The following is a 13,479-nucleotide window of genomic DNA, read 5'->3' as shown; positions in this document are numbered from 1 at the left end:
TCTCATTTACCAACAGTGAAACAGATAAAGTGCACAGGCACAACAGATAAGATCAGTTCCTAATACTAAAATTTAAACATTTTTAGTATTAATCCCCCTGGGATCATTAAAGTATATCTGATTCTGATATTTGTGAATAAATGTTTTGAATTTTAAATACTGGACATGTTGAGCTTAAACATTTTTTAGTGACAAAAAAATATTTCACTTTTAATTTTTTTGACACAGTTTAAGACCCCTTTTTAACTTTGCTTTTGAGGCTTTCAGGGGGTCTCATGGGTTAATCGGGGGGGTCGAGCCCCCCCGGACCCCCCCGTATTTCGCACTCTGCTTGAGATACTCATCTTTATTATAGTCTCCCTCAAAATAGTGATTCTTAGCTAATCATCATACCTTGATTACTATGATTCTGGAGGTGGACTTTAAGATATTTTTGGGCTAGATTTTTTTTTCTACCCTCATCAAATCCTTTCATTTTATATACAGTGGGCCAAAAAAGTATGCAGTCATCCACTGACTCGTTACCTGTATTAATGACACCTGTTTGAACTCGTTATCTGTATAAAAAACACCTGTCCACAGCCTCAAACAGTCAGACTCCACTCCCAACCATGGTCAGGATCAAAGAGCTGTCAAAGGATGCTAGGAAGAAACTTGTACCGCAGTACCAGGCTGGGAAGACTGAATCTATGTTAGACCAGCAGGTTGGTGTGAATAAATCAGCTGTGGGAGCAAAAGACATACAAGACCATTGATAATCTCCCTTGATCTGGGGCCCCACGCAGGATTTCATCCTGTGGGGTTAAAATGATCATGAGAACGGTGAGCAGTAATGCCAGAACTACACGGAGGGACCTGATGAATGACCCGTTCAGGGAGTACCCCACAGATGAGAAACGGAGAGTGTCAGGTGCATTTGTGAAGTGCAAAGTCGATTCCTTGTATAAGCAACTTTAATCAGCATTACAGCTGCAAGCCTTTTGCTTCTTTCTTTGAACATCACATTTTCAGGTACCGGCAGCTTCCAGGTCACTGCTTTAAAAAAAAGCAGTGACCTGGAAACTGCCACTGCCATGTTCCCCCACTCAGATGGTGTGCCCAGGGTTTTGTTATTTTTCAAACCCACGTATTGTTTCGCATGGGGGTCAAAAAGTTAATTTTTGTCACATCTGATAAAAATCCGTCCTTCCACACGTCTACTGTGTCTTCTACATGGCTTGTGGCAAACTTTCCAAAGATGCACTACTAAGTGTTGGTCTATCCCTTAAATCCCCATTAAGTGCACCAACATTATTATGTGACAAAATGTGGAAAACTGAAGGGATGTGATCACTTTTGCCAATCAAATCACTGCAAGGAGGCAGAGAGAGACAACACAAACACATAGAAAGCCCACATTCGGCTGCTACTCAATGAAATTTCATTAGCGCTGGATTTATTTACCTTCTCACTTGTCTGATTTACCAATTTCATGTTTAATGTCTGATTATTAATCCCTCAATTTAAAAAAGATAAACTGTTTTATGCAGAAACAGCCCATATCATATCAATCAGCAGGGTGAACATCCATTGCATTCCACGAAGAAACGCTGGGCGTCAATGTTCATGGTGAACTCCAATGTTCTCTGGAGAAGCTTACAGTTTAAAGGCAAACTACTGATGTAAAGTTTCTGCATGGGAGGTCATAAAAAGGTGACATCATCCTTGGAGTCCACCCAGGACCACTGCAAATCATAACCCAGTAGTTCTTTCTCGCCACCAGCAGAGCTCTCTTCTTCTTCTTCCCTCTTGGTGTCGTCGCTCGTGATCAGCGCTGAATTCCCCTGAGTGAGGTGCACAGAGTTTTTCTCCCCTGCACCCAGACGGGCGGCAGCGGGACCAGAGTTGGCTTTGGTCTGTTTGCGTTTGCAGGACCTGAGCAGAGCTCTCCTGATGGTCTCCGCGCCGTTTCTGATGTGCAGCCGCGCTGAATTCGGCTCCGGTGTTTGGGACTTGGCTACATCAGCACTAACCAAGCTGGTGGCAGCTGAAAGGGGGGCCTGGCTGTAATCTTCAACTTCAGAGGGACAGACAGGCCTCGATTCAGACGCTTCAGCGTACGGCGGTTGTTGATCTGCTGCTTTTTCATCGGCAGTTATCCTTATATCCTCAGGGAAGGCAGGACTTTGGTCCGCTCTGTGGGGGGAACATAGGAAACAGATATTTACACCTAAAAACTGAAAAGAAATCCTTGTATTAAGAGTATTTTTACATGATGTAAAGACTGCTCAGAGGATCCGGGTTTTAGAGATCTGGGACCTTTAACTGTGTTCACTTCACTCTTCACTGCCATGTAAATCATGATGTTAGTAGAGAGGTAACTAACGTTTATCTACGTTTGCACAAGTCTAGAAATCTTTACTTTATGGAAATGTGAATAGAATACAAGAAATTGATTCTGAACACGGTTCAGCTAAAATATATTGTTTTGTAGATTTGTGGTTTTAAAGGGTTTAAATGTTTTAAAGTTCACATTGTTCATATTATCCCCTTTTTTTTACCGGTGTACTCTTTAAATAGTGACAACTACAACAAGTTTACATGACCTGGACAACTATTCCAATACCTGGTCACGGCTAGCCTGCAGCCAGCTGATTATCCAACACACCGTGCTTAACTTGCCCAAAACGGTTTTAAAACAGTTTATTTTTCGATGAGCGATAGAGAGCGCTGATTATAGTCTTCACGTCATGACAATAAGTGTTTTTAAAATGGTCTTTCCAAACGACCACATTTATTTTCTTCTGAAAGGATGGGAAGGTGTAGCAGTCTCTTTTTCAGCCAGCTGACCAGCTGTGCTTGTCCCAGTGGGGTAATGGTGGAACTCTACTTATTACATTAAAAAAAAAATCCCTCAGGCAATTTCTCTGACGTTTCAATCAGGAGACTCTAAACTGTATGAACAGCACGATGGAGAGTTTGACCAGCAGTTTTTTTTCTTTTCTATGTGACAGAAGAAACAAAAGGTGCCTTTTTCATCAGGTTAGGATAGGGCTGCAGAGCGTTACTCTATGTTCCATAAAGCTGAAGAAATCTCTGGTGACTGGGGTACTTCCTCTGATCTCTCGTCTAAAAGGACTTCAAACTATAAGAACAATACGAAAGAAGAGTTTAACAGTTTGAAACACCTTAAAAGCGGTAACCAGCTCTGTCACCTTAGAAAAAAAACAGCATTCAGGCTGTTTTAATCAGAAAGTCAGGTTTTATAACTGTATAAGGTTGGATTGGCATCCTACGCCTCATTAATGACAGCGTTAATTGAAATAGCACACTGAAACAATCCGCCTCTGCCTCCACAGCGTGTCACTTTCAACAAGACAAAATTACCTTCTACACTCATTAAAGGGGCATTACTGAGGAGGAAGAGGGTGCAGGCTATGTATCAGAAGGTGCTGAAGGTTTTAGGGTCCCATTTTGACTTGCGATTTGTGCAAACCGGTCGAAATAGCTATTCAGAAATAGTTCTCTGTAACACACAGAGGTTATCTAAAGTTGATCCTGTGTCTGATACTCAGCAGAAGCGGTAGCGCTGTGATGATCCTAACATTTTAGTGGAGTCGGCACTGAATGTTTCCGAGATCACTACAATTAAAGTCGATGGTGTAGAAGCTGAGCTTCTGCACACACACGACAGCCTCACACACCTGCAGGGAGACGCTGAGGGAACATGCTCCTCCACGGGCGGCAGGCTGCTCAGGCTGTCTGTTAAGCTGCTGGACCTGCTGGTCAGGATGCCCCTGTCATCGATCAGCCAGCGCATGGTCTCGATGCCTTCGTGCACGGCCACCAGCTGCCGCAGGATCCTCACATCGGCACAACGGAGACGCCTCTGCAAGGGACAGAGCGGGGGGGATATCTGGTGTCACTTTAGTGGAAAGGCTGTTTTATTGCATGTGTGTTGATGGAATGTTTTGTATGCACAATGTGAATGACAGTCACTTCATTGGACAGGAGCAGTGCTCCTCAACCCATGGCATCTATGCTGCAGAATTCTGCTAAACAACATTTGCTTTAAGTCAGGTGATGGGAGCAGTGAAACACCTAAAACATGCAGGACAGTGGGCAGTAGGAGTGGACAGTTATCCTTGTTGCTTTTTTAATCCTAGTACAAATTTTCAGTTTGTCAAAGCAACAATAAACTCCTAGATGACGCTTGCAAAACAAAAGGAATTGTTGGGACTGATAGTTTTAGCATTTTCCCCCTTCAGTTCTATGACAGAGGCAAACACATCTAGAAAATCTTTAAAAAAAAATCTGATTAAATGCAGTTATTTTGTGGTGTTTGATAATAAAACGGAACTACTTAATGTAACCTGAGCTTGTAAGCAACCAGTGTAATACTTTCTGTAATTTGTTAGAGCATTATCTATGTTTTGGGGACTTTTAAATACCACCATCATCTTTTTTTATCGTTATCACAAAAAATCCCCCCCAAAAAAACATTATGGTAAATAATGAGGACCAGGGTGGTGGACCACCAGACTGACACCTACTGGTCAACTAGTGGAAGTGCACACACAACCGGTAGTGAGCCTGAAACGTGAAACAACTTGGACATATCTTGTCAGTGTTGCTATAGTACGAAGTACAAGTAAAAAAAAAAAAAACATACCATGGTCATTAAAATGAGCATTTTGCATTACTGGGTCTATGTTTTTTTTTTAAATCAATACAAGTGGTTCACTTTATTTAATACTGAAACAGCAGCACATGACAGAAAGCTCAACAGGCAGGGCAGTGGGGCCAGTCTGAGAGTCAGATGCAGATGATGTTAGTGACAGAACCAATAAATGTCTTTCAGAAAAAGGATTGTAACGTACAGGTGTGTCTCAGTAGGTTAGAAGGCCTCCGAAAAGTTTACTTATCTGGGTTATTCTATTCAAAAAGTGAAACTTTTAAATCTATATGCATGTGTGCTGATGGAATACAAGCATTCCATCAACACACATGCATGTAGATTCATTCCAGATACTGATATGTGTGCTTTATGTTCATTTCGATGATTTTGGCCTACAGCTAATAATATCCTAAAATTCAATTCCTCAAAGACGTTGAACATTAAGTCCAATTACAAGTAGACCATTTACAGGTAGTTCACACTACAAGCATATGTTGCTAAAGAAGCTGGCCCTTCAGATTGGTGTTTCCATTCACATTAATAGAAAGTTGAGTGGAAGGAAAATGTGCGGAAGAGAAAGATGCAACAATAACAGGGTTAACCACAGCCTTGAGAGTATTGAGAAGCAAAGTCCGTTCAAAAGTCTGGGGGAGATTCACAAGACATGGGCTGTGGCTGGAGTCCTCACACAAAGACATATCAAGGACATGGACTACAACCATCACATTTAGTGTTGCCATGGCTAAAGATGGACAGTAGCTCAGTGGTAGTGATGGGTCGATGAGGCGTCATGAAACGTTTCGGCACATTGCAACTCTGTGCCGATACTGTGCCGATACTGTGTCACTGAATACTGACACCTGCTGGACCTTAAAAATCCCTACAGGCAACCTGGTTGACAGAGTTAACTGACACTGATTTGATGACCAAGTATACACAATACAATTTAAATCATTGTATGTTGCATTGTATTATTTTATATTTTCATTTGAATTAAACATATATTTGATTTTTTTTTGATACAGTCAATAAATAATGTGAAGGAGGATGCTTGTGGTCTGGCTTTTTTATTTTTTTTACAAATGGTTGATCGGGCGCTGTGTTTAGTTACCTGACTGATATCATCTGTTCTGAAATCGGACATGCTGAGTATGACAAAGGGAGGAAGAACTACTCAGAGTAGCAACTTTCTACTCAGTGTAGATCAGCCGTTTTTTTTCTGAAACGACGCTCAGAAGTAGAACAAAGACGCACAGCGCAACCCGCCCAACCAAAAAAGCGTTGCAGAACCCATCCATCAGTGGAGCGCTCCGATCAGCACCTGGCGCTCACAGAGCGAGACTGTGGTACAACACCATCACACCAGAGTTGCAAAATAGTTAAAAATTAACCATTATTAACTGTTATTTTGTTTACAGTTCAGCTTGGATTTTATTTACTGCGCAGCATAGCTCTGCTGTGCGCGCTACTGTGCGCGAATGCACACGCGTGCAGCTTAGAGGGAACAGAAACAGTTTGGCGCGTCAGTCAGTTCGAAACAGGTGCTGTATTGGTCACGTGACCGAAACAGTTCCTGTATCGGTCACGTGACTTTTCCGTAGCAATACACACATCGACACGGGTTTCGCTCTATGAGACCGACACATGCGCCGACGCATCGGTGTTGCCGGACCCATCACTACTCAGTGGTTAAAACTCAGAGATGAAAGTACATTTGGAGAGTGTAAATCACCCCAATGTAAAGCCATAACCCTGCCCCCAGACACATTTTAAAAAATGGCACCAAAGTGGGCGGCTCCAACGGACACGGATGAGCAGGGGGAGTTTTAAGCAGTGCTCGTTGCTGCAGCGGTCAGGATGAGGGAAAGTGACCGGCTGAAACATAGAGTAACCAGGGCGACCAGGGATGGGTACCTTTCACATTTGAACCGATACGGTATTGATACCCAGGACCTTGGAATCAATACCGGTACTCAATGGTACTTATTTTCTCTGCTTTAGTGTGTTTATGTTGTAATGAATGTTGTCAGAATTTTTCAATTTAACTCTATTACTCAATGTATAAACTTGTTTAATGATCTACAAATGATCCTTATGACATAATTTATGAATGTTAATACACTGCCTGAATCCACACCACATCATTTTTTTTATCCCCCCATGCAGGGCTATGGTGATGAAAGCATGTACCGTTTGAACCAATAGAAAAAGTCCACTGCAATATCCACTGTTTCCCCCTAAGAGGGCAGCACTGAGATGGTTTTAAGACAAATATTGCAGAGCTAAACAAGTTCACATAAAAGTGTAAAGAAATTGCACAGTAACATCAAAGTAGAACCCTTAGGTTCAGTTTACAGTTTATCTGCATAAACGTGGATTCTGGGGTTAGTTACACTCTAAAGATAATTGTATCACTGTGCTAACAGTCCAACAAACTGGTCTGACCTGAACCCCTCAGAGAATCTATTGAGGATTTGAAAAACAAATTAGAGAAAAACATATCTCAACAATATAGACAAGCTAAGGGCCGTTTAAAAAAAAAGAGAAAAGAAAAGAAAACCCTGGGCTTCCTGAATACTTCAGTAGAACAGGCTGATTGCTGACATGGCACTCCACATGGATGCAGTGCATGGGCACTTTACATGGGCAACATTTCTGTATACATTTTTTAATGGTCAAATGTAGTAAAATTACATAACAGTAATACCAATTTCAACTGATGAACAAAAGCTCTGGAAATCTGTCACCCTGTGTGTGTAATAGCAGTTAAATCAATTACTAAAGAAAACTGCTTTTCATATATGATATTGAAAATGTTTAGCACACCAATATAACATACCATTAAGTCACTCATACATGTTTCCCACTCTACATGTCTGTGAGTGACCTGATGGGAGAAAAACAGGTTTAGAATGTGCTTGAAAAACAGAATTGCATTCCTAATGACAAGGGTGCAGACAGGAATTTTGGGCCCGTGACAAAAAAAAAAAAAAAAAATCTAAATCATCTCAAAAGCTCATACAAATTTTGTTTTTTTGTGGCCCCTGCCAGTCTTGGAATTGTCCTAACCCCCAACCCCCCTTCACTGAGTGAGGTTATCATGATGCGTGCATGTAAGGTTAGGTTTGTTGCCCAGCAAGTGCGCCCTAAGTGTTCATTCAAATGACATGAAAGTCTAACACTGAAAAGAGGAATGAGGAAGGACCAGAGAAGGAATCCAGGCAGAATGTGCAAACTGAGTGGAGGTAGAAGAGAGTGGAGAAAGATGAGGGGTGTGGTGACAATCTCACCAATCAGGAAAACAAATGAGCGGGTAAAGTGGATGAGAGTGAAACTCATAGGAGTCAGTTCAGAGGAACAGATCAGCAATAGCTCTAACAAGTTAGGCCAGTTTTGGCCCCGGCTGCGCATGGAAAGGTGTGAAGTGCCAAAGCGCGTTAGAAAAGGTTACCATCTCTTGTTTTAAGTTGTTGATTTTATCAGATAAACCATCCGAGCCGCGCTCCTGTCTGTCCAGCGCATCAGAATCCCATCCGCCCGTGCCGTCCGCTCCGTCCTTCATCCATACCAGGAGGCTTTCAGGCGTTTTTCTGCCGATCTTATTTTCCAGCTCAATTAAATCTGGGCAGAAATCGCCGAAGACATCCTCCGGCATCCCGCTGCACAGATTATACCGATCACCGGCTGTGGAGGAGGAAGACCTTGTGCGTAAAGTCATCCTTCCTTTGGCTAGAGATCACATCCACTGATCCAACACCGACTCGCAGCTCTGTCCAGCCGGTGTGTGGTCCTGAATACTCCAGACAGCGAGGCAGGATCAGGAGTGACAAACTTCGTCACAGCAGCGCAGCAGGCTGTGAAAACGCTGGAAGCGCGAAAGAACCCAATGGCGCGTCGGCGCGCTGTCCATTCATTCAGCGCCCGTGTCTCTGGTACAGACCCGAAGCGTGATGCTGACGGAAGGTTGGCCCACGCTCGCTTTGTCACGTCCTGAAACAATGATCGCGATGGGTGGGGGGGAGTGGGACACCGGAGGTCACGTGAGAAACTTTCGGAAACACCTGCGAGCATCGAGCAGCCGGTGATGATGCAAAGGACGTGACTCATGCTAAGTATATGACATCACGTGACCGCCATTGTCTTTTTTTAAGACTAGTTTTTTTTAGTCATTCAGAACAATGTAAGCGTTCTGTCTCAGTTTCCCCTGATTTCCAAACTTAAATCAGCAGTGAACGCAAATGATCAAGATTTTTTTTTTTTTTACAAAATGACATTTAAACATCATTGCCTCAATTCCTTATATTATTTCAAAGACAGTGACTGAGTCTGAGAGTAAAAAGAAAGATATCAAGCATGTCCCAAAACAATTAGCTTTTTTAAAGTAAGCCCTACACTGAAGTACGGTGGTAGTGGCATCCTGGTAACCACCATATGCTTAGCAGCAGAGGACACTTTCTGAAAAACTGGATGGAAATATAAAAAGCTATTTTTAGTGGAAAAAACACAAGGTGTTTAGAAAACCCTCCTTTTCTCCCAGATATGGTTTAAGTCAAAAAGTATCTTTATTAGTCTCCCTTGAGAGAAATTTGCCTGGGATACAAGGATCAGCTGCACTGCACTACATATACCCCAACACTAATAAAAGAAGTCTTAGTAAAATAATAAATACGTATACAATAGTGACAACAGTTCATAAATCACTGTTCGACTGAAACGATCATATTAAAAAGCAGAGCAAATCCACCTTTAAAAATGTAATAATTTCAAACACCACTGCCCTCCCAGTTTGCTGCTGTAGGACATAAGAGACGGAGACCACAGATGTGGCTCCCTACATGTCCCAGCACTTCTCTGTTAATCTTCTCATTACAAGCCATGCGCTCAAACCAAACCAACAGGCAGATGATACCAAAGCACTGCTCTTTGAATGTACTGCAGCGGGTTCCTTGTGGCAGACTGAAACCTTTAACGATGAGAGAACCAGCACTACGGAACAGTGTGCAGACACTTTTAGCTCCCTCTGTAAGCAACATCTAACCCAGGGGTGTCCAACCTTTTTGGAGCATGGGCCGACATTCTCAAGTAAAATAATTACAATGAAAAACAACCCAAAAATCATGTTGTGAATTTTTTATATGATAATTTTGATTAAACAAATGATTCAGATTTTCCTAAGGAAAATTATGTTAAATCACTGTAGAGCCATAGTTAAAAAACGGGTTTTGCACATTTGCTTTATTGAAAAAAAAAATCTTTTTGGTATACCAATATGACAGTAGGATTTAGGCCAGTATTTCTTTGAAATTGAATTATAGAAATGATTTGAAAAAAAAAAACAGCTTTTAATGCACAAAAGTTTGCATCTGAGTTAAAGTCCTCAGACAGATGTGGTGGTATTTACTATGAAATTAAATAGAATGTAAAAAGTGTGGTTATTGAACTGTCTGTATTCATTTACCCTGTTTTCAGATCACATGATGCTTCTGTATTACAACAAATACTGACTGCTATTGGTTGAGGAGAATCTTCAGAAAAGTTTTCACTTCAGAGAGCTGGTGAAATACCACGTCTGATAAGAAGAGCCTTTTGGACCCAGCTCTTTCTCAGATAGTACCTAAAGAACACTCCTCATTAATACTAATACTATTAATACTAGTGATTAATACAGTCCTGTCCTGAGGGAGCTAATACCAATCAGCTTGGCAATGCAGATATGTTATTATTGGTGTGTCTTTAGTGTAAGCATGGGGCTGGTTGGTTGACATTAGCTTTTTTTGTAATCTCTAAAAGATAATGGAAACATGAATAGTTTAATTAGGTTGAACATAACACTATCAAAGCATTCTGAAGGAACCTGCTTCCTTGGATGGGAAGCAATTCTACACATGGAGTTTATGAGAATGCTTCTCTGCGGACACAACAGGACAGCAGGATTCATGGCAGTTCCCACGTTCCCTTCCCAACAAAATTCCAGAGTTCCTGAGAATTAAAAAGATTCATCAGAGAAAATAACTTTGCACCAGTGTCCATTCACATACATCCTCCAGGACGTATGTGAATGGACACCCCTGACTGTGATGCTGTTGTTTTTTCTTGGTGCCCTTCATTGCCTCATTGTGTGAGCAAATGGACTCATCCCCATCTGCTGCCAATGCTGAGCCAGCTCTGCACCGGTGGCAAAACGATTCAGCAGCAAACCTACTCAGGAGCAGAACATCTCTTTTAAATGAATCAGTGTACCAATAAGATTGATAGAATAATTACAGCTACGATCTACGATTCCCTAACTTGGTGTGCTAATGTGTTCAGACGTCTTTCTTTTTAATATGAGTTGCACAGCTTTGGGTACTTTTCAGAGAAGAAGACTGCTGCGAAGTAGGTCTGCGGTGCAGCCCATGGCCCACTTTCACAGCAACAGGCCACAGAAACATGTGAGGACTCCGACATCTGCCACCTACTAAAATAGATGACATGTTTTTCATCTTAGGCCTTGATTAATGGACGTCAGAATTAGAGCAACAGTTGGGAGATTCCCGCTTCTCCCCGGCCGAGGTTGCGACCTCCCTCTTATGCAGTGAGGGAATTATCTAACATCAGTGCCATTTACTGTGGATACAAGAAGTCTGCGCACTCCTGGCAGAACAATGTTACTGTGTTTGTGATGCAAAAAATGAGACTTTGAATGATTTAAGATGGTTTTCCACCTATAATAGAATGTGTATCCTGTAGAAATGAAGTGAAAAACAATCTGTTAGAGGGACAATTAGAAGACATCCTGGTCCACAGGTCTCATCAGGTGTCCCCCATTCATTTTCTTTCAGATTTACTTCTTGACTTTGGCCTGGCTACACTAAAACTTACATTTTTCTCTAGTGAGATCTTTTTTCATTGATTGGGAAGCATGCTGAGATCCTGTGATGTTGAAAAATCAAAACTCTCTTCATCTTCAACACTCGAAGGTTGCGAGTCGAAACTGACTGGCGTTTAGAAGTGTTCAGTGTTCATGACTTCATTCATTGTGACAGAATCTAAAAGAAAGTAAGCCCGGACCATGTTTCCCTGTGTCTGCTGTTCTCTTTATGCTAAATGTAGCTTTTGGATTTATGGCCAAAGCTTCCACTTTGCCTTCATACGAACGTTAGATGTTCTACCACAAGGTTTTGGGATGTTTTAACCAGACATGGAAGAAAAGGATTGTGACTTCCAGCCCTATTGTCTCCATTTTGATTCAGAGGGACGTGGGGTAAAATATTGTATTGTGATGTCACATGTGGTTTAAATTGTTACTTTTAATCTGAAAAGCTTTGTTTCCAACTGCTTTGAGGTCGCTAAAACAGGACATCCCGCTCTGACATCCATCAGTTTCCCAAAGAGGACTCGTAAACAGCTCTGGGACCGCCCAAACAACAAGCATTTACTGAGCCAGGTTGTTTCATCACCTTGACAGGTTGGACAAAGCGGCAATGGTAATGAATCTGCCAGAAGTAGTTCTCAAGCAGCAGAGAACTGATAGCATATATAGCCAGATGTTGTTGACAGAGCCATATCAGTTCTCAGCAGCTTTTTAAAAAAAGTTTTCCATTGCCTTTTAGTGGTGTGGTTACAGCAAAGTCCTCCCTTCAATGGACTTTCTGCGGAAGCCGGTTCAAAAATATCCGCTACATTCCATACTTTGTCCACAAATATAACTACCTTATGTCAGATGTGAACGTAAAACCAGTGTGAGACAGAAGCCTTTTTATTTTGTCTGTTAACATTTTTATTTTAGACAGGACTCGACAATTTCTGTAGCCTCATAGAGCAGTTACTTACAAACCCGTGCCAGTTTTGTATAGAAAGTTCATAATTTTAATTATTTTTTTCTTCCACACAATGCAGATGAGGATTTATCACCAAGGAAAATGGCTTTTATTCTTAATTTCATAGGACTCGGTGCATACATTTTGTTTGGCCACACAAGACTGTAAAAAGTGCTGGGTCAAAAAAAAATCCAATTTGGGGCACCCATGGTCCTGAGTCATAGATGGGTGGATCCTGGACTAGATTATTTTGACAAAACATGGTAAAGTTATGGATTTGTGTGTGTGTATATATATATATATATATATATATATATATATATATATATATATATATATATATATACACACAGTACAGACCAAAGGTTTGGACACACCTTCTCATTCAAAGAGATTTCTTTATTTTCATGACTATGGAAATTGTAGATTCATACTGAAGGCAGCAAAACTATGAATTAACACATGTGGAGTAATATACTTAACAAAAAAGTGTGAAATAACTGAAAATATGTCTTATATTCTAGGTTCTTCAAAGTAGCCACCTTTTGCTTTGATTACTGCTTCGTACACTCTTGGCATTCTCTCGATGAGCTTCAAGAAGTAGTCACCTGAAATGATCTTTCAATAGTCTTGAAGGAGTTCCCAGAGATGCTTAGCACTTGTTGGCCCTTTTGCCTTAACTCTGCGGTCCAGCTCACCCCAAACCATCTCCATTGGGTTCAGGTCCGGTGATTGTGGAGGCCAGGTCATCTGGCGCAGCACCCTATCACTCCTATTCTTGGTCAAATAGCCCTTACACAGCCTGGAGGTGTGTTTGGGGTCATTGTCCTGTTGAAAAATAAATGATGATCCAACTAAACACAAACCGGATGGAACAGCATGCAGCTTCAAGATGCTGTGGTAGCCATGCTGGTTCAGTGTGCCTTCAATTTTGAATAAATCCCCAACAGTGTCACCAGCAAAGCACCCCCACACCATCACACCTCCTCCTCCATACTTCACAGTGGGAACCAGGCATGTGGA

General features: G+C 41.6%; 1 protein-coding gene across 1 annotated transcript; it reads right to left on the bottom strand.

Annotated features, from left to right (window-relative positions):
- Positions 1-540: 540 nt before the first annotated feature.
- Positions 541-8,642, bottom strand: LOC105925219 (leucine rich adaptor protein 1). Its single transcript, XM_012860953.3, has 3 exons — positions 8,109-8,642; positions 3,684-3,868; positions 541-2,175 (listed from the first exon to the last, which is right to left on the bottom strand). The coding sequence occupies exons 1-3, from the start codon at positions 8,373-8,375 to the stop codon at positions 1,683-1,685; spliced, it is 945 nt and encodes a 314-aa protein (XP_012716407.2). The 5' UTR covers positions 8,376-8,642; the 3' UTR covers positions 541-1,682.
- Positions 8,643-13,479: the final 4,837 nt, after the last annotated feature.

Source organism: Fundulus heteroclitus, chromosome 6, assembly GCF_011125445.2.
Source record: "Fundulus heteroclitus isolate FHET01 chromosome 6, MU-UCD_Fhet_4.1, whole genome shotgun sequence".
NCBI lineage: Eukaryota > Metazoa > Chordata > Actinopteri > Cyprinodontiformes > Fundulidae > Fundulus > Fundulus heteroclitus.
This window is presented reverse-complemented; position numbering and strand designations above follow the sequence as displayed.